This window comes from Dicentrarchus labrax, unplaced genomic scaffold, assembly GCF_905237075.1.
Source record: "Dicentrarchus labrax unplaced genomic scaffold, dlabrax2021, whole genome shotgun sequence".
In the NCBI taxonomy this organism is placed as follows: Eukaryota; Metazoa; Chordata; class Actinopteri; family Moronidae; genus Dicentrarchus; species Dicentrarchus labrax.
Genome location: NW_026136875.1, coordinates 446,386 through 469,158, shown reverse-complemented (window position 1 = coordinate 469,158; position 22,773 = coordinate 446,386). Strand labels below are relative to the sequence as shown.

General features: G+C 42.2%; 1 protein-coding gene and 2 long non-coding RNA genes across 3 annotated transcripts in view; 2 read left to right on the top strand and 1 right to left on the bottom strand.

The window, feature by feature from the left end:
• LOC127360379 (A disintegrin and metalloproteinase with thrombospondin motifs 2) overlaps positions 1-22,773 on the bottom strand; it is a 35,443-nt gene that overhangs the window by 10,768 nt on the left and 1,902 nt on the right. The window contains exons 2-11 of the mRNA XM_051394772.1: positions 19,439-19,902; positions 16,549-16,732; positions 12,587-12,693; positions 12,387-12,470; positions 10,520-10,603; positions 9,761-9,914; positions 9,057-9,162; positions 8,667-8,810; positions 8,357-8,489; positions 6,791-6,904 (exon numbers count right to left, since the gene is read on the bottom strand). Coding sequence (XP_051250732.1) covers positions 6,791-6,904; positions 8,357-8,489; positions 8,667-8,810; positions 9,057-9,162; positions 9,761-9,914; positions 10,520-10,603; positions 12,387-12,470; positions 12,587-12,693; positions 16,549-16,732; positions 19,439-19,902 — 1,574 coding nt within the window. The remainder of the gene's footprint in view (positions 1-6,790; positions 6,905-8,356; positions 8,490-8,666; positions 8,811-9,056; positions 9,163-9,760; positions 9,915-10,519; positions 10,604-12,386; positions 12,471-12,586; positions 12,694-16,548; positions 16,733-19,438; positions 19,903-22,773) is intronic.
• The window catches only part of LOC127360438 (uncharacterized), a 28,955-nt gene continuing 11,288 nt past the window's right edge, over positions 5,107-22,773 (top strand). Inside the window, exon 1 of the long non-coding RNA XR_007883746.1 lies at positions 5,107-5,870. This is a non-coding gene — a long non-coding RNA (uncharacterized LOC127360438). The remainder of the gene's footprint in view (positions 5,871-22,773) is intronic.
• LOC127360431 (uncharacterized) lies at positions 13,784-14,506 on the top strand. Its single transcript, XR_007883739.1, has 2 exons — positions 13,784-13,833; positions 14,342-14,506. It is a non-coding gene; the product is annotated as an uncharacterized LOC127360431 (long non-coding RNA).

Sequence of the window (22,773 nt, the reverse complement as noted above, 5' to 3'; positions counted from 1 at the left end):
TGTCAAGGCATTTAAAGTTTATCAGCCTGTCACAGAGTCCGATGATGAGACAGAGGAGGGAGAGTCCACCCCCACAGATGATGATGTCACTTTTTTAGATCTGTCAGAAATCCTCTCAGCTGAGGATGAAAGTGATGGGAAGCTGTCACTTCCCCCACACCACAGGTGTGCTTCACACACCATCAACCTCATTTCCATAAATGATGTGGAGAAATATTTAACTTCCAATGCAGAGAGCAAGGCTGTGTATAGGAGCAGCACAGCAAAATGCACAGCTCTTTGGACCAAATCAAGTAGATCTACCCTTGCATCAGAAACAGTGGAGGAAGTCAGCAAAAGAAAGCTCCTGGTACCAACATCCACATGGTGGAACTCCTTTTTTGATGCTGTAAAGAGAATTGCAGAAATCCCCATGAGTGAGCTGAATACTCTGTGCACCAAGCTGGGAGTTAAGTGCTTCAAAGACAAAGAGTATCAGTTCCTGCATGAGTACTGCACCGCCATGAAGCCCCTAACTGCAGCACTGGACATTTTACAAGGCGACTGTTCTTATGGGACTTCACTACCCACACTTGAAGTTCTGAAGACCATGGCTGTGAAAGATGACCTGACCTCTCCAGGATGACTGCAGGCCTTCCAGATGCCATAGTGCAGGTATGTTCCATCTTTTAAGATAGTTCATTTTCTAATTTCTTGCATCACACTGTTCATGAACATGGAACAGAATATTCATTATCATTGCAAAAGAAGATTAAAACAAATACAAATGTCAGTAAGTAACCTAAAACAAAATTAAATCCATAATATTGATCCCACATTAGGCATGGTTTGCAAGTAATTCAATGACATAATAAATAGTAGGCCTTGTAGGCATAAACATATCAATTATATATTTCAGGCTATCGAGACTCGTTTTGCCAGTGTGCTGGACGACAAAGAAGCTCTTCTCGCAGCTGTCAGTTGTCCAAAATTCAAACTCCGATGGCTGAGAGATGCAGGTAGGAGGGAGCGAGTAAAAGAGCTTCTGACAGCAGAGTGCCTATTCTGCAGAAAATGAAGTGATTGACTACCTGAGGTCAGCCTATGACCTTCAGATTCTGCATCAGTTTCCAAATATAAAGAAAATTTTCTTGAAGTATAACACTCCAACCCCATCAAGTGCTCCTGTGGAGCGGCTTTTCAGTCTGGGAGGTTTGGTGCTCACGCCTAGAAGAAATAGACTTTCTGACAAAAGGTTTGAGAAGCTTCTGTTAATGAGGTACAACCACTGGTTTACTCACCCCACTCCACTGTTTCAGTCATAACATGCGATTACAACATAAGATTAGGCCAAAGTAACAAAAGTAGACATGATATCAGCCTACGTGTCGTGTTATACACTTGTTTTGTTTTGTAAAACCACTCCTTGCTGCTCTAATGCTGTGAACAACAGGTACAATGTTCATAAAACATGTTAAAAAGAATTTAATAGTTACATTTATAAACAATGTAGATTATAAATAGTAAGTTTTGCCATTAGTGTTAACCATTAAATATGTCAGGTCAAGAAAGACTGTCTTTATTTTATATTTTATAAAAACAAGTATTTATGTTAAGTGAAGTCAAGAAAGACATTTTATGTCATTTTATTTTTATAAAAACTGTCAGGAGATACATTGTTGACGTTACTGTTAAAAATGCACTTCCAATAAAGTGAGTGTTGGCAAAACTGGTTGTCATTTTTATGTTGAGGCGGCGGGGGTGTTGTCGGCAGCTACTTAATGTAACTAATAAAGTAACTTGTAATTAGACACTTCCTATAACAGACAGACGCAGAAAAACTAATCCATGCATTTGTTGACCTGCATACGGTTGGTGACGTGCTACGGTAAGCGTACTGACTCACTTCCGGTTTACTTCCTGCTCTGTGTACACTGTTTGGTGCTCTAGCTCTGTCAGTGAACGCTAAATATACATTAGTTTTACTCGTTACAGCGGTTATTTTCCTGCTTAACATTTAAACGTAGACTAGTTCTACCTAAACACTCGGAGTTACTCCTTCTTTTAGTGACTTTTCACTACTTTCAAAGTTTTTCATACACGCTAGCTTCATTAGCATTAGCAGTTAGCTATGGCTTCTCCCTCTCCCTCTCCTCTGTCCTGCTCAGTGTGTCAGATGTTTAGTTATTCCTCTGCCTCCTTTAATGATAATGGTACATGCATTAAGTGTAGTTTATTTACTGCGCTGGAGGCGAGGCTTAGTGAGTTAGAGGAACGGACCGCACCACAGAGATATCTTTAGCCGCTATAGTTAGCCAGCCCCCAGTAGCCGGTGCGGTCCGACCAAAGGTAGCTTCTGTTAGATCTGTAGTTCCCCCGGTAGTTCCTCCGGTAGTTCCCCCGGTAGTTCCCCTGGTAGTTCCCGAGCAGCCGGGAAGACAGGGAGGCTGGGTGACTGAGCGAAGGAAGACTAAAACGCCGAAGCCCACAGTTCACCACCAACCCATTCATGTCTCTAATACATTTTCCCCACTCAGCGACACACCCGCTGAGGAACCAACTCTGGTTATTGGCAGCTCCATAGTCAGAAACGTGAAGTTAGCGAAGCCAGCAGCCATAGTTAAATGTATCCCTGGGGCCAGAGCGGGCGACATTGAATCAAATTTAAAACTGCTGGCTAAAGATAAACCTAAATACAGTAAGATTGTTATCCACGTCGGCGGTAATGACACCCGTTTACGCCAATCGGAGGTCACTAAGATTAATGTGGAGTCGGTGTGTAATTATGCAAAAACAATGTCGGACTCCGTAGTTTTCTCTGGACCCCTCCCCAATGTGACCAGTGATGAGATGTATAGCCGCATGTCGTCATTCCACCGCTGGCTGTCGAGGTGGTGTCCAGTAAACGATGTGGGCTTCATTGATAACTGGAAGCCTTTTTTGGGGAAAACCTGGTCTGATTAGGAGAGACGGCATCCATCCCACTTTGGATGGAGCGGCTCTCTTATCTAGAAATATGGCGAAGTTTATCTCTAAAACCTGACAGTCCAGAGTTGGGACCAGGAAGCAGAGCTGCTGTCTTACACACTTCTCTGCGCTTTCTTTAGAACAGTCACCCACCCAAAACCCCATAGAGACTGTGTCTGTCCCCCGACCACCTAAATTATTTAAAGAAATAAAAACAAGAGGAGTTCAACATAAAAATCTAATAAAAATTAAAACCAACTCCTCAGTAGTACAAAATAAGAGAATGAAATGTGGACTGTTAAATATCAGGTCTCTGTCCTCTAAAGCTGTTTTAGTGAATGAATTAATATCAGATTATGATATTGATTTACTTTGTCTTACTGAGACCTGGTTGTCCCACGAGGAGTATGTTAGCCTAAATGAATCCACCCCCCCCAGTCATATTAATACTCACATTCCTCGAGGCACAGGCCGAGGAGGTGGAGTGGCAGCCATATATGATTCGAGCGTTTTAATGGACCCTAAACCTAAACTAAATTATAATTCATTTTAAAGCCTTGTTCTTAGTCTTTCTCACCCAAACTGGAAAACACTGCAGCCAGTTCTATTTGTTATAGTGTACCGTGCTCCTGGACCGTACTCTGATTTTATATCTGAATTCTCAGAGTTTTTATCAAGTTTAGTCCTTAAATCAGATAAAGTAATTATTGTAGGTGATTTTAATATTCATGTGGATGTTGACAATGACAGCCTTAGTAATGCATTTATATCATTAATAGACTCAATTGGCTTCTGTCAGAGTGTAAATAAACCAACTCATTGTTTTAATCACACTCTTGACCTTGTTTTATCATATGGCATTGATATTGAACATTTAATAGTCTTCCCACATAATCCTTTCCTATCTGACCATTATTTAATAACTTTTGAATTCATACTATTAGATTATAAGCCATTAGGCAAAACTTCCTACAGCAGATGTCTATCTGACAGTGCTGTAGCTAAATTTCAGGAGGGGATTCCTTCAGTGTTTAATTCAATGCCATGTCTGAATTTAACAGAATCCTATAACAACTTTAGTCCCTCTGAAATTGATAATCTTGTTGATAGTGCTGCAGGCTCACTACGATCAACATTAGACTCTATCGCTCCTATAAAAAGGAAATTATTAAAACATAGGAGAATAGCACCGTGGTATAACCACCAAACCCGCCAGTTAAAACAAGTAGCTAGGAAATCTGAAAGGAAACGGCGCTCTTCCAAATTATCAGAATATCGCTCAAATTGGCAAGATAATCTTAAAACTTATAGAAAGGCCCTCCGTAATGCCAGAGGAGCCTATTACTCAGCACTAATAGAAGAAAATAAGAATAACCCTAGGTTCCTCTTCAGCACTGTAGCCAGGCTGACAGAGAGCCACAGCTCTATTGAGCCACATATCCCCATAAACTTAAGTAGCAATGACTTCATGAGCTTCTTCTATAATAAAATTATTACTATTAGAGAGAAAATTAATCACCAACTGCCATCAACAGTTATCAGTGGCTCTCCAAGTTCAGGGACTTCTGTCAATGTAAACTCAGATATATATTTAGACTGTTTTTCTGCTATCGATCTTCATCAGTTAACTTCAATCATTTCTTCATCGAAGCCATCAACCTGTCTACTAGACCCGATCCCAACTAGGCTGCTTAAAGAAGTTGTTCCCTTAATTGGCACTTCTTTACTGGATATGATTAATCTTTCTTTATTATCAGGATATGTACCACAGTCCTTTAAAGTAGCTGTAATTAAACCCCTTCTTAAAAAGCCCACTCTTGACCCAGGGGTTTTAGCCAACTATAGACCAATCTCTAACCTCCCCTTCCTCTCTAAGATTCTGGAGAAAGTAGTCGCCAAAGAGTTGTGTGACTTTCTACATAACAATAGTTTATTTGAGGATTTGCATTCAGGATTTAGAGTTCATCACAGCACAGAGACAGCTCTGGTTAAAGTTAATAATGACCTTCTGATTGCTTCTGACAATGGACTTGTCTCTGTACTTGTATTATTAGATCTTAGTGCTGCATTTGACACCATTGACCATAATATTCTTTTACAGAGACTTGAGCATCAAATTGGCATTAAAGGAATGTATGTACTAAGCTGGTTTAAGTCATAGTTATCAGATCGCTCGCAGTTTGTACATGTTAACGATGAATCTTCAATAAATACTACAGTTAGTCATGGAGTTCCACAAGGTTCTGTACTTGGACCAATACTATTTACTTTATATATGCTCCCTTTAGGCAACATTATTAGGAATCACTCCATTAACTTTCACTGTTATGCAGATGATACGCAGTTATATCTATCAATCAAGCCCGATGAAATTAATCAATTATCTAAATTACAAACATGTCTTAAGGACATAAAATCCTGGATGAGCTGCAATTTTCTGATGTTAAACTCAGAAAAAAACGAAATTCTTGTTCTTGGCCCCAAAAACCTTAGAGACTCACTGTCTAAAGATATAGTTACTCTAGATGGCATTACCTTGGCCTCTAGCACCACTGTCAGGAATCTTGGAGTTATCTTTGATCAGGATTTGTCATTTAACTCCCACATAAAGCAGACCTCTAGGACTGCCTTCTTTCATTTACGTAATATTACAAAAATTAGACACATACTATCACAGACAGATGCAGAAAAACTAATCCATGCATTTGTGACTTCAAGGCTGGATTACTGCAACTCTTTATTATCAGGTTGCCCCAATAAGTCCATTAAAACGCTCCAATTAATTCAGAACGCTGCAGCACGAGTACTGACAAGAACTAGAAAAAGAGATCACATCTCTCCTGTACTAGCTTCTCTGCATTGGCTCCCTGTAAAATGTAGAATAGAATTTAAAATCCTCCTCCTCACCTATAAAGCTCTTCATGGTCAGGCTCCTTCATATCTTAAAGAGCTCATAGTACCCTATTACCCCACTAGAACACTACGTTCTCTGACTGCTGGGCTACTTGTGGTTCCTATAGTCTCTAAAAGTAGAACAGGAGCCAGAGCCTTCAGTTACCAAGCTCCTCTCCTGTGGAACCAGCTTCCAGTTGTGGTTCGGGAGGCAGACACCCTCACCACATTCAAGAGTAGGCTTAAGACATTCCTCTTTGATAAAGCTTATAGTTAGGGCTGGATCAGGTGAGTCCTGAACCATCCCTTAGTTATGCTGCTATAGGCCTAGACTATCGGGGGATTTCCCATGGTGCACTGAGCTCCTCCCTTCCTCTCTCTTTCTGCACTCATTCCTGTTCCATTAATGCATGTTACTAACTTCACTTCTTCCCCGAAGTTCTTGTGCTTTCTCGTCTCGGAGGTTGTTATCGATCCTGGTGGAGCCTCCTGCCATGGTCCTGCTAGATTGCCATTGACAATACTGTTGTTGCTGTGCACCTGTCTGTCTGTCTGTCTCTCTCTCTCTCTCTCTCTCACCCCAACTGGTCGAGACAGACGACCACCCACCTAGAGCCGAAGGATCTGTCCTAGGTTTCTGCCTTTTAACAGGCAGTTTTTCCTTGCCCTTGTCGCCAAGTGCTTGCTCATGGTGGTACTGTTGGGTCTCTGTAAATAATGTTATAAAGAATTTGGTCTAGACCTGCTCTATTTGAAAAGTGTCCTGAGATAACTTCTGTTATGAATTGGCGCTATACAAATAAAATTGAATTGAAAAATTTAATTGTAATCTAACTTAGTTACTTTTAAAATCAAGTAATCTGTAAAGTAACTAAGTTACTTTTTAAAGCAGTAATCACTAATACTAATCAGATTACTTTTTCAAAGTAACTGTGGCAACACTGGTCCTCACCTTCCCCGGTCCACACTTTGTCCCATCGAGTGGTGGACCTTTCTTGGTCTTACAGTAGAACGGGTTGTTGTAGTCGCTGCACCACAGCTGTTTACAGGGCTCAAGTGTTGTGTACTGGAGACACACAAAGATATGTAGAATATGTCAAAATATATCTATATATATATACAAAACAGACCATAAACAACAGCACAAAACACAGTGAGAGACAGTGTTCACTAAAAATTCTCATAAAACCTCAGATTCTGACCTCTTCCATCTGAGCCAAAATAAAAACAATCAGAACCAAACCTGAGAGAAACTGTGAAACATGGATCTGTTCAACAAAACAGGACCTGTGACAACAAATAATTTCATCATCATGTTGAAATGTTGGAAACAGAGACGCCCTCAGATTAAAGACTGCTGATACATTTGATCTTATGTGCTCATGTACATCTTCCTCCTGGGGAAGCTTTATGTGTGATATCATCAAACAGTTAACATCCTGAACAGATGTGGTGCTGGCCTCCTACCCAAAAACACGTCAGCAGGTCACATCTGCACACATCAGTCTCAGAACGCCTTTATCCCGGGTTCAATTTAAATTGTTCCATTTGGAGGATCTACTCACACTTAAATAGTTTCCTCATCTTGTCCTCTGTGTGGTTTTTAGAGTTTTATTTATATGTTATCCAGTGCTTTATTTGGTACTGTTGGGTCTCTGTAATTAATGTTAAAGAGTTCGGTCTAGACCTGCTCTATTTGAAAAGTGTCCTGAGATAACTTCTGTTATGAATTGGCGCTATACAAATAAAATTGAATTGAATTGAATTGAATTATCCTTGTGAGGAAGCTGGATTTGCAAGATCACAAGATAATCTATCTTGCCAGTCTTTAATATGTGTGACCAAATTACAGTGGTACCAGACTAATCAGCATCCTCTGTAGTACTGGCAGTACAGGCGTAAGTGAAGCCAGAAGATAGATAAACAACAATGGTGGCAGCTAAAGAGGTTAGCGCATCTGCTGCTAGCATCAGTTCCCTCAGAACTGGAGAGTATTTCTTTTTGAAAGAAGAACAAAGAACGACACTGAAGGCTTTTCTCTCTTCTTTGACAATGTTATATGGTTCATTGATAGACAGATGGTTTATCCAATCACCGGGAGAGTTGTTTTTTTAAAAGAGCCTGCACTTTCCAACAGCGACTTCCCAAATGGTTCTGTGTTGCAAACTATCTGGAGCCTCTCACTGGTGAGCATGGCCATACCCACCACCGAGGTCAGCAAACCTGTGTTTTTTGTGAGAATGGCAAAAGAATTAGGGTTATGTTGTGTTTAGGGTTGTGCTGAATTTAGGTACTGGCACCCTTTTTTGGTCCAATTCAGGCACTGGTCACCAGGATTTAGTGGCATCTAGTAGTGTAGTCCCATTCTAAGGTAACGAAAACACATCAATTTAATCTTCAAGCAGTTACTGAATGATGCTGGTTGTGTTACTAAAAAAAACAAAAAAACTATAAAGGTTTGAAAGAGGACAAAGGTCACCTATCATCAGATGGTCTGGGTACAGACAGACAGACTTACTACAGTACAGAGACTGTATCCTGGTCCGAAGTCAAAGCGACACTGTTGATCCATAGAGTACTGAAACCCTGGCAGCTGAGGCAGAGCCGGCCAATCATGGTTGAACGGGTCATCACGGAGACAGTCATAGGTACTGAAGAGATAGACAGGCAAACATACAGACAGACAGACAGACAGACAGACAGAGGTTTTGGCTGACATGCGTTGTGTTGGGTGGATGTCTGATGTGGAATTAGAGCAAATATATTCACACAACAGTAAGTATTCTAGTTGTACTACTAGTAGTAGTTGTAGTAGTAGTAGTACTGACTGCAGGTACTGGTGCAGCTCCCTCCAGCTGCATCTGGACCAGTGGTATCGATGGAAGGTGGCCTGAACCCGTGGAGACATGATGCTGCCCAACGGCACATCATCAGCACAATCATTGGCCTCACCGTCATGCTCCATCCCTAAGCTGAGACAGACAGACAGACAGACAGACAGATAGACAGAAAGACAGGCAGTCAGACAGACAGACAACCTTAAAATCAATTACTGTCTTCAGATGGACACCTGGGAGTCAGTTCTTGTTGATACAGTCTATCATCTTTTCACCTGAGAGTCATTTTGAGGTTGTTAATTTTCTAAAATGTGAAATTTTTACTAATACGGCCAACAAATGTGCATTTATTTATGTAGTGTTTGTGTTTGTGTGTCTCACACGTGTCCTGTTTCATGGGCAGCTACAAAGGCAGAGGAAAAACCGTCCTCAAAAACGAGGACGCAACTCCGATGCAAATGACACATTCCTTTAACTGGAGCATAACCTGCAGAGACAGATCAACAGGTCAGAGGTCAGGACCTCATCAGGCAGGTGGTGTTAGCAGTATTTGCAGTAGAAGTGGTAGTACCCTGCATGCCGGACAGGTAAAACTCCTGCCTTGTCAGGTAAATCGTTTTAGCAATAGTACTTGTAGTATTAATGGTAGTATTAGCAGTTGTACCTCACTTGCAGGAGAGGTCCTATCTAGTAATGTAAATGATGTTAGCAGTAGCATTTGTATTACTAGTGCAACCTGTCAAACTCCTTCCTGCACAGGTAGATTGAAGTGTAGATTAAGTGTTGTTGGTAGTAGTATTAGCAATTGTACCTTACATACCAGAGGCCAAACTCCCACCTAGTTGAGTACACAGGGTAAGTAGTAGCACTTTTATTATTAGTAAAACTATTAGGAGTTGTACCCTGCATACCCAAGCAGCCAAACTGCTTCCTGGACAGGTAGATGGTGTTACTACTAGTATTTGTAGTGTTTGTGGTCGTATCAGCAGCAGTACTCTGCATGCTGGAGGTGCTGGACTCTCTGGTCAGATGGATGGTGTTAGTAGTAGTACTTGTAGTATTAGTGGAGGTATTAGCAGAAGTACCCTGCATGCCGGAGGGGCCGAACTCCTGCCTGGTCAGGTAGATGGTGTGGTCGTGCTGCTCGGCGTGACTCTGCTCCCTCTGCTGGAGATACGACCATCCACAAACGTTCTCCAAACTCTTCTGGGCATTCCCCAAAGAGATCATCTCCAGGGACTAATAGAGGGAGATTAAGATTTTATTGGGTTTTAACTTGCGTGTGGGGGTATTACGGATTTCCTGGGGATTCCGTGTACGCACAACAAATACTACTTTTTTAAATAACCCACTGAAACGCAAGTATAATGTATTACTGTCCACACAAGCTACATTTTCCCATGCATTCCCCAACTCGTCAACAGCTAACCATTAGCTAGCTATAGTTTGTTTACGCTGTTTGTTGACAGAAAATGAATAAAATTAAGCCTTGGGGGACTTAAACACTGCAGACCGGGAACACCCCACAAGAACTGCCGGTTTGGAGATGTTCTGACCCAGTCGCCCATTACAATGTGGTTCTTGTCAAAGTGGCACAGATCCTCACGCTACACAAAAATGAACTGTTGGCTTGGCTAATTAATTGGCTTAAACTGAAAACCAAAAACTGAGCTATAACAACACAGTGCAGTAGATGAGCCCAGCTAAAGTTTACACACCATTTACTGAAAATCTCTTCCCTGAGGACAAATACAACACACAAAAACAACTTTAGTTCATTCACACAGTGAAGTTCCCTGACCAGAAACCTTCAGTAGCTTTGAAACAGAGTCACAGTTTAATACCTTTGCTGGCGACAACATGATGATTCTGACCAGAACAACGTTGATGTTGGCGCCCAGAGAATGGTCCTGATAGATCTCATTAACCTGGAACAGACAGAGAGAGGTGCTGTAAGAACGCGTTCTTTTCAGAAATCGAGATTAACCTTCTAGTACTTAACCACAGTATTGTAGTGGAGGGGTTTCCTGTTGTGCTGTGTCCAGAACCAGTTCATGGTAAGGTCACCATGTTAAACTGGTTCCATATGAAAGACCAGACAAAGAGCAGTTCATTGAACTAGTCCAGAGGAGGCAAGTTAGGGTTGGATCCAGACTTGACCTTTGACCCATGGGCTCTGACTGCCTGCAGGCTAACCCCAGAGAAAAGAGGATCAATGGTCCACTGTGATTTCAGCTGAACTGCAATTCAAGGTGGAAGATCAGATGGACTGGACTGTGGACCCAACAGTCATACCAACAGACTCTGGCTATGTTAGTGCTTCTTTGTTATTGAAGCTCAAGATACTCAGGGTAGGGATCAGATCAACAGTAGAAGGAACTATGGTTTTAGGCTGCATTGCTTGGACATCCTGATGATGATGAGTCAGATTTTATTTATATAGCCCAAAAAACACAATTTGTCTCAGCGGGTTGAACACCCTCTGGCCTTACAACCTTGATTCAGGTAGAGAAGGAAAACTCCCCCAAAACTCCTTTTAACAGGGTAAAAGGTGGTAGAAACCTCAGGAAGAACCTCAGAGGAAGAATCTCTTTCCCAGAGCAAACAGATGTGAAATGTGTACAGAACAAACCAAACAAATTTTGATGAATATATGTTAAAAATGTGGATCTAGGATGTTGTAGAGTGACATACAACCTCCCCTCCACCATGGGAATCTCTCCTGGGGGAACAATGTCCTTCTGTGTCACAGTGTTGCTGATAAGGCTGCCAAAATACGTTAAGCTCTCCACAAACTCAAGTTAACCCAAACATTTAGTGAGACATAACTCTAGATAGATAGATAGATAGATACTTTATTTATCCCGAGGGAAATTCAAGGCTCTGGCACACTAAACAGTTTCCTGATGAGTTTCTGGTCTCAGTCTCTAGTTTCAGTCTTCTTCCATACAGCATGATGTTCATTTAGTAACTGATGGTCCCATAAAGAGTAAAACAGACCATAAAGCAGGGTATGCTTTAGGGCGGGGCTACCTTTTGATTGACAGCTCATTCTCAGTGAGTCCGTCCAGCTTAACGCACCAAACTCAGATCAAACTGTCAAACTAGGCAGTGCTGATCAGATATGGATCCAGATTCTGTTGTTGACTATTTATCTCCTCAAATCTGTTCACAAACACATTTTGTCTACTGTCAGTTTCTGGGCCTGCCTCCAGAAAGCGGCAGATGAAAAAACAAGCACCGTCCAACTCGCTAGTAGTCTGGTGGATCCTGATGCGTCCTCAGCAGATTCTGTGTGTCCTGCACCTCTCCGGTTCTGGTCACTGGGGTTGTGAAAATGCAATGGCAACATGCCAGAGAGGATTATATTCACCCTGAGAGACTCTCAATATTGTTGGGCTGTCTTGGTCTACAGTGCCCATTGACTTGCAGTTGGTAGTTCCCATTTTAAAAAAAGTTAAAAATAGTTTCAGCCTGTTTATGTTGAGGGAAAGCTGGGAAACCTCATACAAGGGACATACAAGGGATCTGGACCAAAGAATGTCAAACCTCACTCTCACATGGATTCTGGAGGGTCATGAGTTTGATCTTGCAGATTTTGAGATGATCCTCTTTGAGTTTATTTGGGCAGCAGTCCACCAACAGGACTCAACACTAACATCATCTCTATTTAACACTGAATTAAACATCTGAGTTCATGATTTTACTTACTATGTTCATGAGAGTCAGAAGATATTTCTGAATGTGGTCTCGGCCGTGGAAAAGAAGAACAGAATAATCCACAGCTAACAAAACCTGGAGGAGGAGAAAAGAGCAGGAGGAGAGATTACCACGTTTATCCAACTCTACATCCAATACTTCATCAACGTCAACAACACTTCATCGACCTCTGTCTTAAATAGTTAATTAACCTCGATGTTAAATAGTTCAGCCTCTTCAATGTAGCGCCGTCGTCGAGCTGAGCCAGATCTTGACCACAACACATTCTGGATCAGGTTTAGAGAACCTAAAAGAGGACCTGCAGACCAGTAAAAGAAAAATCTTAGTAAGTCATTTTTACACACACAGGTGTATTCTTGTTGTTTTACATCGGTGACTCTCAAGTGACTCTCTGCGATTCAATTCAATTCAATTCAATTTTATTTGTATAGCGCCAATTCATAACAGAAGTTATCTCAGGACACTTTTCAAATAGAGCAGGTCTAGACCGAACTCTTTAAAACATTAATTACAGAGACCCAACAGTACCACCATGAGCAAGACCTTGGCGACAAGGGCAAGGAAAAACTGCCTGTTGATGCAACTTTAATTGAAATAAACTACTTTCTATAATAATACAGATTATAGGATTTAAGATTGTTTTTAAGATAGAGAATGGGGATCTTTCCATCTGTGTCAACCGCTATATGCTGTGATAGAGTAAGACAGTGTTTACTCCTCGTCTTACCACTACAGCCCGACTGAGAAACCTCCCGTCCTGTGAGAGCAAACATTAACCCTGCAGGAGGGAGTGTTTACTGTGACATAGACCAGAGCCGACGTCTGATGTTCAAGATGTTTTTATTGAGATTAAACATGCAGGTCAGTGTACTGCTGACTAATACAAACATGTACCACAAGTACAGTTTCTGTTGCTCTGATGTGATTATGGCTCACTGTGTAATGATGCTTTCAACGACAGCAACTCTGCTGGTCTCAAGTTTCACATCCAACAACTGCTGAAATGTAAGAAAACCCCAAACAACTTTATTTACAAAGTGGAACCCACAGCAAGATTATCATCCCAACAACAGCAACCTGGGATTTATTGCTCATGGCTGCATGCATTCATTATGTACATATCAAAACTGGTCCCTGTCTGACTGTGTTCACTGGGAGGCTGCTTAGCCCGGTTCCGTAGACCACTAATGGCAGCTACATGAGCAGTTAGCTAACAGCAGCTACATTAGCAGTTAGCTAACGGCAGCTACATTAGTTAGCGAAGTTGAGACAGATCAGCCAAAAGACGTCAGAGGAAAAACCAGTGAATAATCTCTCTATGAAATATGATCCAGTTTCATCAAAATCACTGATAAAGTTGTGTGTTTGTACAGTGTTAATAAAGTTGTGTTTGTACAGTGATAATAAAGTTGTGTGTTTGTATAGTGATAATAAAGTTGTGTGTTTGTACAGTGTTAATAAAGTTGTGTGTTTGTATAGTGATAATAAAGTTGTGTGTTTGTACAGTGTTAATAAAGTTGTGTTTGTACAGTGATAATAAAGTTGTGTGTCTGTACAGTGTTAAGAAGTTGTGTGTCTGTACAGTGTTAATAAAGTTGTGTGTTTGTATAGTGATAATAAAGTTGTGTGTTTGTACAGTAATAATAAAGTTGTGTGTTTGTACAGTGTTAATAAAGTTGTGTGTTTGTATAGTGATAATAAAGTTGTGTGTTTGTACAGTAATAATAAAGTTGTGTGTTTGTACAGTGTTAATAAAGTTGTGTGTTTGTATAGTGATAATAAAGTTGTGTGTTTGTACAGTGTTAATAAAGTTGTGTGTTTGTATAGTGATAATAAAGCTGTGTGTTTGTACAGTGTTAATAAAGTTGTGTGTTTGTATAGTGATAATAAAGTTGTGTGTTTGTACAGTGATAATAAAGTTGTGTGTTTGTATAGTGATAATAAAGTTGTGTTTGTACAGTGTTAATAAAGTTGTGTTTGTACAGTGTTAATAAAGTTGTGTTTGTACAGTGTTAATAAAGTTGTGTTTGTACAGTGTTAATAAAGTTGTGTTTGTACAGTGATAATAAAGTTGTGTGTTTGTACAGTGATAATAAAGTTGTGTGTTTGTACAGTGATAATAAAGTTGTGTGTTTGTACAGTGATAATAAAGTTGTGTGTTTGTACAGTGATAATAAAGTTGTGTTTAAAAGACAGAATGATTGAATTAACGTATTTCTTCTATTTTCTGTTAGAGGTACAATATGACTAGATATGTACTTTTGAAGGGTTTTAAGGGCAGCTTTCATTGCGTCTTGAGGTTAAATATGTGCTTTTTTTATGTGTGTAAATATATATAAATATATATTTATTGACTGTAGGTCCCTTATATAAGGAACAACTGGAACAACTGACACAAATGTTGTTTTGCTGAGATCCACTCGTTGTTTTGAGTTTGAAAAATAAATCCTGTTTATTTTAGGATTTTATGAAACATCTGTTGAATCTGTTGTGAAGGAAATGACATCAGTGATCAGAAACAGACGCTGTGAGGTCACACTGTGCTGCCGGAGGCTCCGGACAAGTTTAACTGAGGTGAAAGGAAACTCGCTCCTCATTGGCTGACGCGGCTTTGAAGACAAACAGATTTCAGAAGCTGAACTATCTGTCAACTCTGAGTCCAAAACCTCCAAAACCTCCAAAACCTCAGAGACTCTGAACCTCGGACTGCCACGTTGCAGCTGGCTATGTGTGTGTGTGTGTGTGTGTGTGTGTGTGAAGCTGCCAAGTTTCCTGGAACAATTTCTGTGTTTTCAGTTTGATTCGTTCCTTCTGCAGAAACAACACAGCAGATATTATGAAAGAGTTACACTGTTAAAAAACAGTTGTTTATCATATGATTTGTGTGTCCTGAAGAGTGTGTGTGTGCTCTTCCTCTCTCTTTCTGCACTCATTCATGTTCCATTAATGCATGTTACTAACTCCACTTCTTCCCCGGAGTTCTTGTGCTTTCTCGTCTCGCAGGTTCTCATGGATCCTGGTGGAGCCTCCTGCCATGGTCCTGCTTGACTGCCATTGCCAATACTGTTGTTGCTGTGCACCTGTCTGTCTGTCTGTCTCTCGCTCTCTCTCTCTCTGCCTCTCTCTCTCTCTCTCTCTCTCTCTCTCTCTCACCCCAACTGGTCGAGACAGACGACCACCCACCTAGAGCCGGAGGATCTGTCCTAGGTTTCTGCCTTTTAACAGGCAGTGTTTCCTTGCCCTTGTCGCCAAGTGCTTGCTCATGGTGGTACTGTTGGGTCTCTGTAATTAATGTTAAAGAGTTCGGTCTAGACCTGCTCTATTTGAAAAGTGTCCTGAGATAACTTCTGTTATGAATTGGCGCTATACAAATAAAATTGAATTGAATTGAATTGAATTGAATTGCTATAAGTACTGATTATGATTCTACTGATAGTGATTGATTGACATTAATCAGTTTCCATTCCAGAGTTTCTTCAAATTGTACCTGAATATCCAGAATATGGTCAAAAGAATGATTTTTCATCTCACTGATTAAATCAATAATCAATAATCTATAATCAGTGTATAAACTCTAAAGCAATGTTCTATATGGAGTTGATTCAATCAATAATCAATAATCAGAAGCTGTCACACTGACTGTTTACCATCCACTGTTTAGATCTTGGTGCTTTTTAACTCTAGATTTGAACCGGATGAAGGATTTTAGTCATCGGACGTCTGGATCTTAAGTTATCAGAGAAACAAGCTGAGCTAACGTTAGCAGCAGCTCGGCTCGCAGCCCCTCCGGGACGTCCTTTGTCTGTCCAACAGCGTGGGAGAAGCAGTGATTGTTAAGGAGGAACTGCTTTATTCAGTGTGTTTAAGGTGGAACTGCTTTATTCAGTGTGTTTAAGGTGGAACTGCTTTATTCAGTGTGTTTAGTGGTTTTAATCAGCGGGTCTGTTTGTGTTGGAGAGGAGGAGACCTCTGTGGATCATTGGGCTCCCGGTAGAAACCTCCTGAACCATGAACACTGAAGGAATCCTAACCGGGAGAAGCTGACTGCAATGACGCCAATGGTGGTGAAGACAACAACTCCCATGATCCCACGCTGCTTCACCACCTCATCACACTTCCTGTTTTGTTGTTATTGATGTTTGTGTTTTCTCACCTCGGAGGAAGTCATCAGCAGTTTGATTGACAGCCAGTTGTTTCTTGATGATGGCTGAAGAACGATAAACAATGTGTTGCCGTCCTCCTTCCTCCTCATCTTCATCTTCATCTTCTTCTCCTGTCCTCCTTTGATCCAACGGCTCGATGAAAAACTCCTCCTGACCCATCCGGATCATCCCGGCCTGGAGACACAGAGAGCTGTTTAATCTACAGTCTGAGTCAGCATTATTATTGTTTGAGTCAGCATTATTAAAGTCTGAGTCAGCATTATTAAAGACTGAGTCAGCATTATTAATGTCTGAGTCAGCATTATTAATGTCTGAGTCAGCATTATTAATGACTGAGTCAGCATTATTAAAGACTGAGTCAGCATTATTAAAGTTGTTGATGACAATGTATTAAAGCGTGTAACAATAATTAATATAATATAGATTGGTGTGTTTTCATTGGTTTCATTGGTTGGTGGAATCAGCAGTTTCTGAATCAAACTGACTGATGTATTTGTTGTGTTCATGTGTTCCTGTTATTTTGTCCACCTGCAGATAAAATGTGTTGCTGTTGCTTTAAGTTACAGCAGCAGGAAAATATTCCTCCTTTCTTTCCCCCTGCTCCCTTTCCTCCTGTTCTTTCTGTCTTTAAACGCCTCTCATCTTTCTTCACATCTGGCTTCAATCAGCGTGCGCTGTAAGAAGTGAAGCTACAGTCAGTCACAGTCAGGCAGCAGTCAGTAACAGTCAGGCAGCGGTCAGGCAGGCAGCGGTCAGGCAGGCAGCAGTCAGTCGTAGTCAGGCAGCAGTCAGTAACAGTCAAGCAGCGGTCAGGCAGGCAGCAGTCAGTAACAGTCAGGCAGCGGTCAGGCAGGCAGCAGTCAGTCGCAGTCAGTAACAGTCAGGCAGCGGTCAGGCAGGCAGCAGTCAGTCGCAGTCAGTAACAGGCAGGCAGCGGTCAGGCAGGCAGCAGTCAGTAACAGTCAGGCAGCGGTCAGGCAGACAGCAGTCAGTAACAGTCAGGCATCGGTCAGGCAGACAGCAGTCAGTCGCAGTCAGTAACAGTCAGGCAGCGGTCAGGCAGGCAGCAGTCAGTTGCAGTCAGGCAGCAGTCAGTAACAGTCAGGCAGCGGTCAGGCAGGCAGCAGTCAGTAACAGTCAGGCAGCGGTCAGGCAGACAGCAGTCAGTAACAGTCAGGCAGCGGTCAGGCAGGCAGCAGTCAGTCGCAGTCAGTAACAGTCAGGCAGCGGTCAGGCAGGCAGCAGTCAGGCAGCAGTCAGTAACAGGCAGGCAGCGGTCAGGCAGGCAGCAGTCAGTAACAGTCAGGCAGCAGTCAGGCAGACAGCAGTCAGTCGCAGTCAGTAACAGTCAGGCAGCGGTCAGGCAGGCAGCAGTCAGTAACAGTCAGGCAGCGGTCAGGCAGACAGCAGTCAGTAACAGTCAGGCAGCGGTCAGGCAGACAGCAGTGAGTCGCAGTCAGTAACAGTCAGGCAGGCAGCAGTCAGGCAGGCAGCAGTCAGTCGCAGTCAGGCAGCAGTCAGTAACAGGCAGGCAGCGGTCAGGCAGGCAGCAGTCAGTAACAGTCAGGCAGCGGTCAGTAACAGTCAGGCAGCGGTCAGGCAGGCAGCAGTCAGTCGCAGTCAGGCAGCAGTCAGTAACAGGCAGGCAGCGGTCAGGCAGGCAGCAGTCAGTAACAGTCAGGCAGCGGTCAGTAACAGTCAGGCAGCGGTCAGGCAGGCAGCAGTCAGTTGCAGTCAGTAACAGTCAGGCAGTGGTCAGGCAGGCAGCAGTCAGTCGCAGTCAGGCAGCAGTCAGTAATAGGCAGGCAGCGGTCAGGCAGGCAGCAGTCAGTAACAGTCAGGCAGCAGTCAGGCAGGCAGCAGTCAGTCGCAGTCAGGCAGCGGTCAGGCAGGCAGCAGTAGGCAGCCAGCAGTCAGTTGCTGTCAGGCAGCAGTCAGTAACAGTCAGGCAGCGGTCAGGCAGGCAGCAGTCAGTAACAGTCAGGCAGCAGTCAGTCGCAGTCAGTTGCAGTCAGGCAGGCAGCGGTCAGGCAGGCAGCAGTAGGCAGCCAGCAGTCAGTTGCTGTCAGGCAGCAGTCAGTAACAGTCAGGCAGCGGTCAGGCAGGCAGCAGTCAGTCGCAGTCAGGCAGCAGTCAGTAATAGTCAGGCAGCAGTCAGTCGCAGTCAGTTGCAGTCAGGCAGGCAGCGGTCAGGCAGCAGTCGGGCAGCAGTCGGACGGTGGCAGCAGCTTCAGCTCTTCATGTTTTACAGTGTTCGGTTTGAGTCTGCAGCCTGAAATCATTTCTGTCTCACAGAACTCGATTTGTTTCTCCTCTGGTCCTCTGCTGACTTTAACTCAACGTTTACACTGAACATCTATATTTTATTAATATAGAAATATATTTATATAAAAAGTCAAAAGTTAAAATGACATGTTTTGCGGTAACAAGGACTGAGCTCACTGTTAAACTCTCTGTGCTTCCAGCTGCTCTCAGGTCAGAGCTACGGAAAGTCAGGAGGCTGAAAACAAACCAACATCTGCCTCCATCAGCATCTTCCTCACAGAGGATGATGAAGAAACTGGTGTCTTAAATGATTTTTGTGCTTCCTAAAATACGTGTTCTGATTGTTTGGTTTCATAAATCCGTTAAGAGACGCTGAATAATGTTGTCGAGGTAAAAGCTGGATGAAGCTAGCTGACCGTATTTTACTACGTCAACCAGTCGTGTTGACTGGCCGGCTAACCTATAAGGTGTATCGTTCACAGTTACATTAGCTACAGGATCGTAACTGTGGGCAGTTGAATGTGAGTCTGGTCTCTTATATACAGTATTAGTGATTCTCCCGTATCGCTCAGGACCCCAAACACACAGGAATAACACCTCAACAGCGACACCTACCAGACCGTCACAGTTGCTGATGGCAACCGCCGTGTCCTCCATGTTGGACACCTCTCCTGTGTAGAGGCAGCCTGTGTCTCCTATTGGCTGAGAGTGTTTGTGTCCTGACTCCTCCCACCACTCCATGGTGGCGGTGGGGGCAACGAGACGAGAGTTCGGACGCAGCCGCAGGTGGAGCTCCTGACCGAACACTGTCACATTGTAGAAAAGCTCCGCCTCCTCAGCTGCGTAACCCCGCCCCCTCCAGCTGGGCGGTGACGTTTCTATGGGCGGGGCCTGGTGTGATGAGTCTGTGGGAGCCTGTCTTTTGTTTCTTCTTGTGTCGGTGGGCGTGTCCTCTGCAGAGTGTGTTTTAATCCGGGGTTGGTGGTGGGCGGAGACAGAGGCTAACAGGAAGAGCCCCTCTGGGTTGGTCCTGATTGGACGAACGACACTGAACTCTGACAGAACCTGATGGAGAGAATCTGAGAAAGAATAAAAATATCCTGTGAGACCTCTTTTGTCAATGATGTCAGCGTGATGTTATTGTGATGTCACTGTAAGGTAAGTGGTAAGTATCTTGGATAGAAATTACGTTTCATATTGAATTAAACTTTCAGGGTGTGTTGCTGCTGGTTTGAAACCTGATACCTGAATGTGTGTGTGGATTTGTATAGCATTTGAATAAAAACATTAAAAATATATATATACAAAAATTGGTTGATTTAGCATATTTTGGAAAATATGGAGTGACGGACAATTCAGTGGATGTACTCTGTAGGACGTAAGGGTAATGTATTTAATTTTGTTAAGTTCTGAAATTTGAAACGCCTTAATAATTAACCACATGGTGGTCCTATTGAAGATGTGTTTTAATACATTTAACACATCTCCAAAGGTCACCTGTGTACCAGATTTGATGACTTTAGCATGTATAGTATTTGAGATTTTAATGTGTATAAGTGGCTTCCACTGAACTTTACTATTTACGATTATACGAACCAAATGACCTCTCCCCTCTATCTACAGCACTGACCTATGCCCGGTATCTACAGCATTGGTCGAAGTCCTGTATCAACAGCACTGATCAATGCCCTGTATCTACAGCACTGACCTATTCCCAGTATCTACAGCAGTGGTTCCCAACCTTTTGCTTTAAGGGACCCCTTTTCTATCATTAAGTAAACTGGTGACCCCTGACTAAATTATATATTTTATGGATATTTCATATTATATTCAATGCATAACAATAATGGTATATAACAACTGGTTAGTGGCTAAGAACTAGTGAACACAATAACTACACAAAATTTGTAATTTGGATGAATTTTGAGCAGATTATTTCCTATAAATATTGCAAATTGAAATGAGTTTTCCTGATATTTTTGGGAACTGTTTATCAGATTGTCTATCTGTATTATATATGTATTTATTTTTGTAACAATTATACATACTTAATAGGCTGTGTGTAGTGTTTTATTCTCTCTGAACCTTGTTCAATTAGCTCTTTGGTTGTTTTAACTGGATACTTTTCTACTGCAGGATGATGAGATACAGGCCTACTGCGTATAGTAGGTAAGCTTTGGAATCCAAAGGCTCCTGGCTCCTCTCGCTGCATGTCAAAGTGTTCTTGAGCAAGACACGTCGCTTTGTGAGTGTGTGTGAATGCTTAGTTTCCGTTCGGGTGAGCAGTTTGCACCTTGCATGGCAGCCATCAATGTGTAAATGTGTGTGAATGTGTGTGAATGTGGCTGTAGTGCACGGCACACTGAGTGGTCGAAAGACTAGAAAGGCGCTACACAAGTACAGATCCATTTACTATTACCATTTATATAAGTACAGTCCATTTACCATTTAAATATTGTTGTCAAATGGAGTCAATCAGATCTTTTATTAACTCTCTTTGCAATTAGTGTCAAATTATTGAATTTCACGAAAAAATTATGAAATAAAGTTAATATTATTAATATCATTATTGTTCTTAATGGCCGTGCTGTTCAGTGGGAGCTGTGAGTGACAGACGGCGCTATACCTCACCAAGTCCCTCCCTAGCTGCCAGGTTTTACAGGAAATACGTAAATATAGGTAACAGACCATTAATGATAAGTGATACCCAAACACAAACCTATAAATCTACAAGGAGTTTGTTAAAGTACAACACATGCAAATTGCCAAACAGTACCACTAAATCCAAAATGGCTAACTGCCTTTTGGGTTTTCGGTATGGGTCCCAGAGGCATTTTTGTACGCCTGGATGTGTGTACCAACTTTCAAACATATTGGTGAAACATGCCTTGGGGGCTACATTTAAAAAATAATAATTCCTTGCATTACTACAGGGCCTTGCAGTGGTCGCTGCTCGGACCACAATAAACCGACAAAAGTCCCTACAGGGCTTAAAGCCCAAATACAATCAGGTCACAGACATAAGCGAGGATCTTTACTTATTACAGTTGTTACAAATGTCAAATGGATTTTGAACTGGAACATAATCTCAAAGATCTGGATTCACTTTAAACTCTCTTAACTCACTAAACTTGTGAATGCAGTCTGGTGAGAGTGATTCATAAATACGCCACGTTTAAAGTGTAAAATCTGAAAACTTGAGAAACATAGGGTTAGGGTTAGGGTTAAAAGCAGCTGAGGCTGATCTCAGATCAGCAGAAACCACAGACAGTGTGTGACCTCTGACCTCTCTAACCTCAGACAGAAGGAGAGCCGCCTTTTTCCTTGTTAAATCATCTGAAATACTGTTCATGCACACACACACACACACACACACACACTCAGGATATGATGAAATATGATCTGAATGGTTCACATTCCCCAAACGCCAGAGACGCATAAACACAAAGATTTATGGGAAAAACGTGGCGAGGAAAGTTTTCTGACTCAGAATCAGAAAAGAGGAACGTTTCCATCTGCTGCTGCTGGAACCACAAGAACACTACTGGCAACACTGGAAACACTGGGAGACTGTCAGCTGCTCACTGATTGGTCAAGTTGTTTATGAACCTTCACTGCAGAGGTCAGAGGTCACAGCCTGGAGGACCACACAACCACAGAAGAATAACAAACTGGAGGAGAACTAGTACTGCCAATTAGAAGTATTAGGAGTAGCAGTAGAAGTATTAATGGTAGCAGTAGAAGTATTGACGGTAGCAGTAGAAGTATTGACGGTAGCAGTAGAAGTATTAAGAGTAGCAGTAGAAGTATTAATGGTAGCAGCAGAAATATTGACGGTAGCAGTAGAAATATTAACGGTAGCAGTAGAAGTATTAACGGTAGCAGTAGAAATATTGACAGTAGCAGTAGAAGTATTGACGGTAGCATTAGAAGTATTGACGGTAGCATTA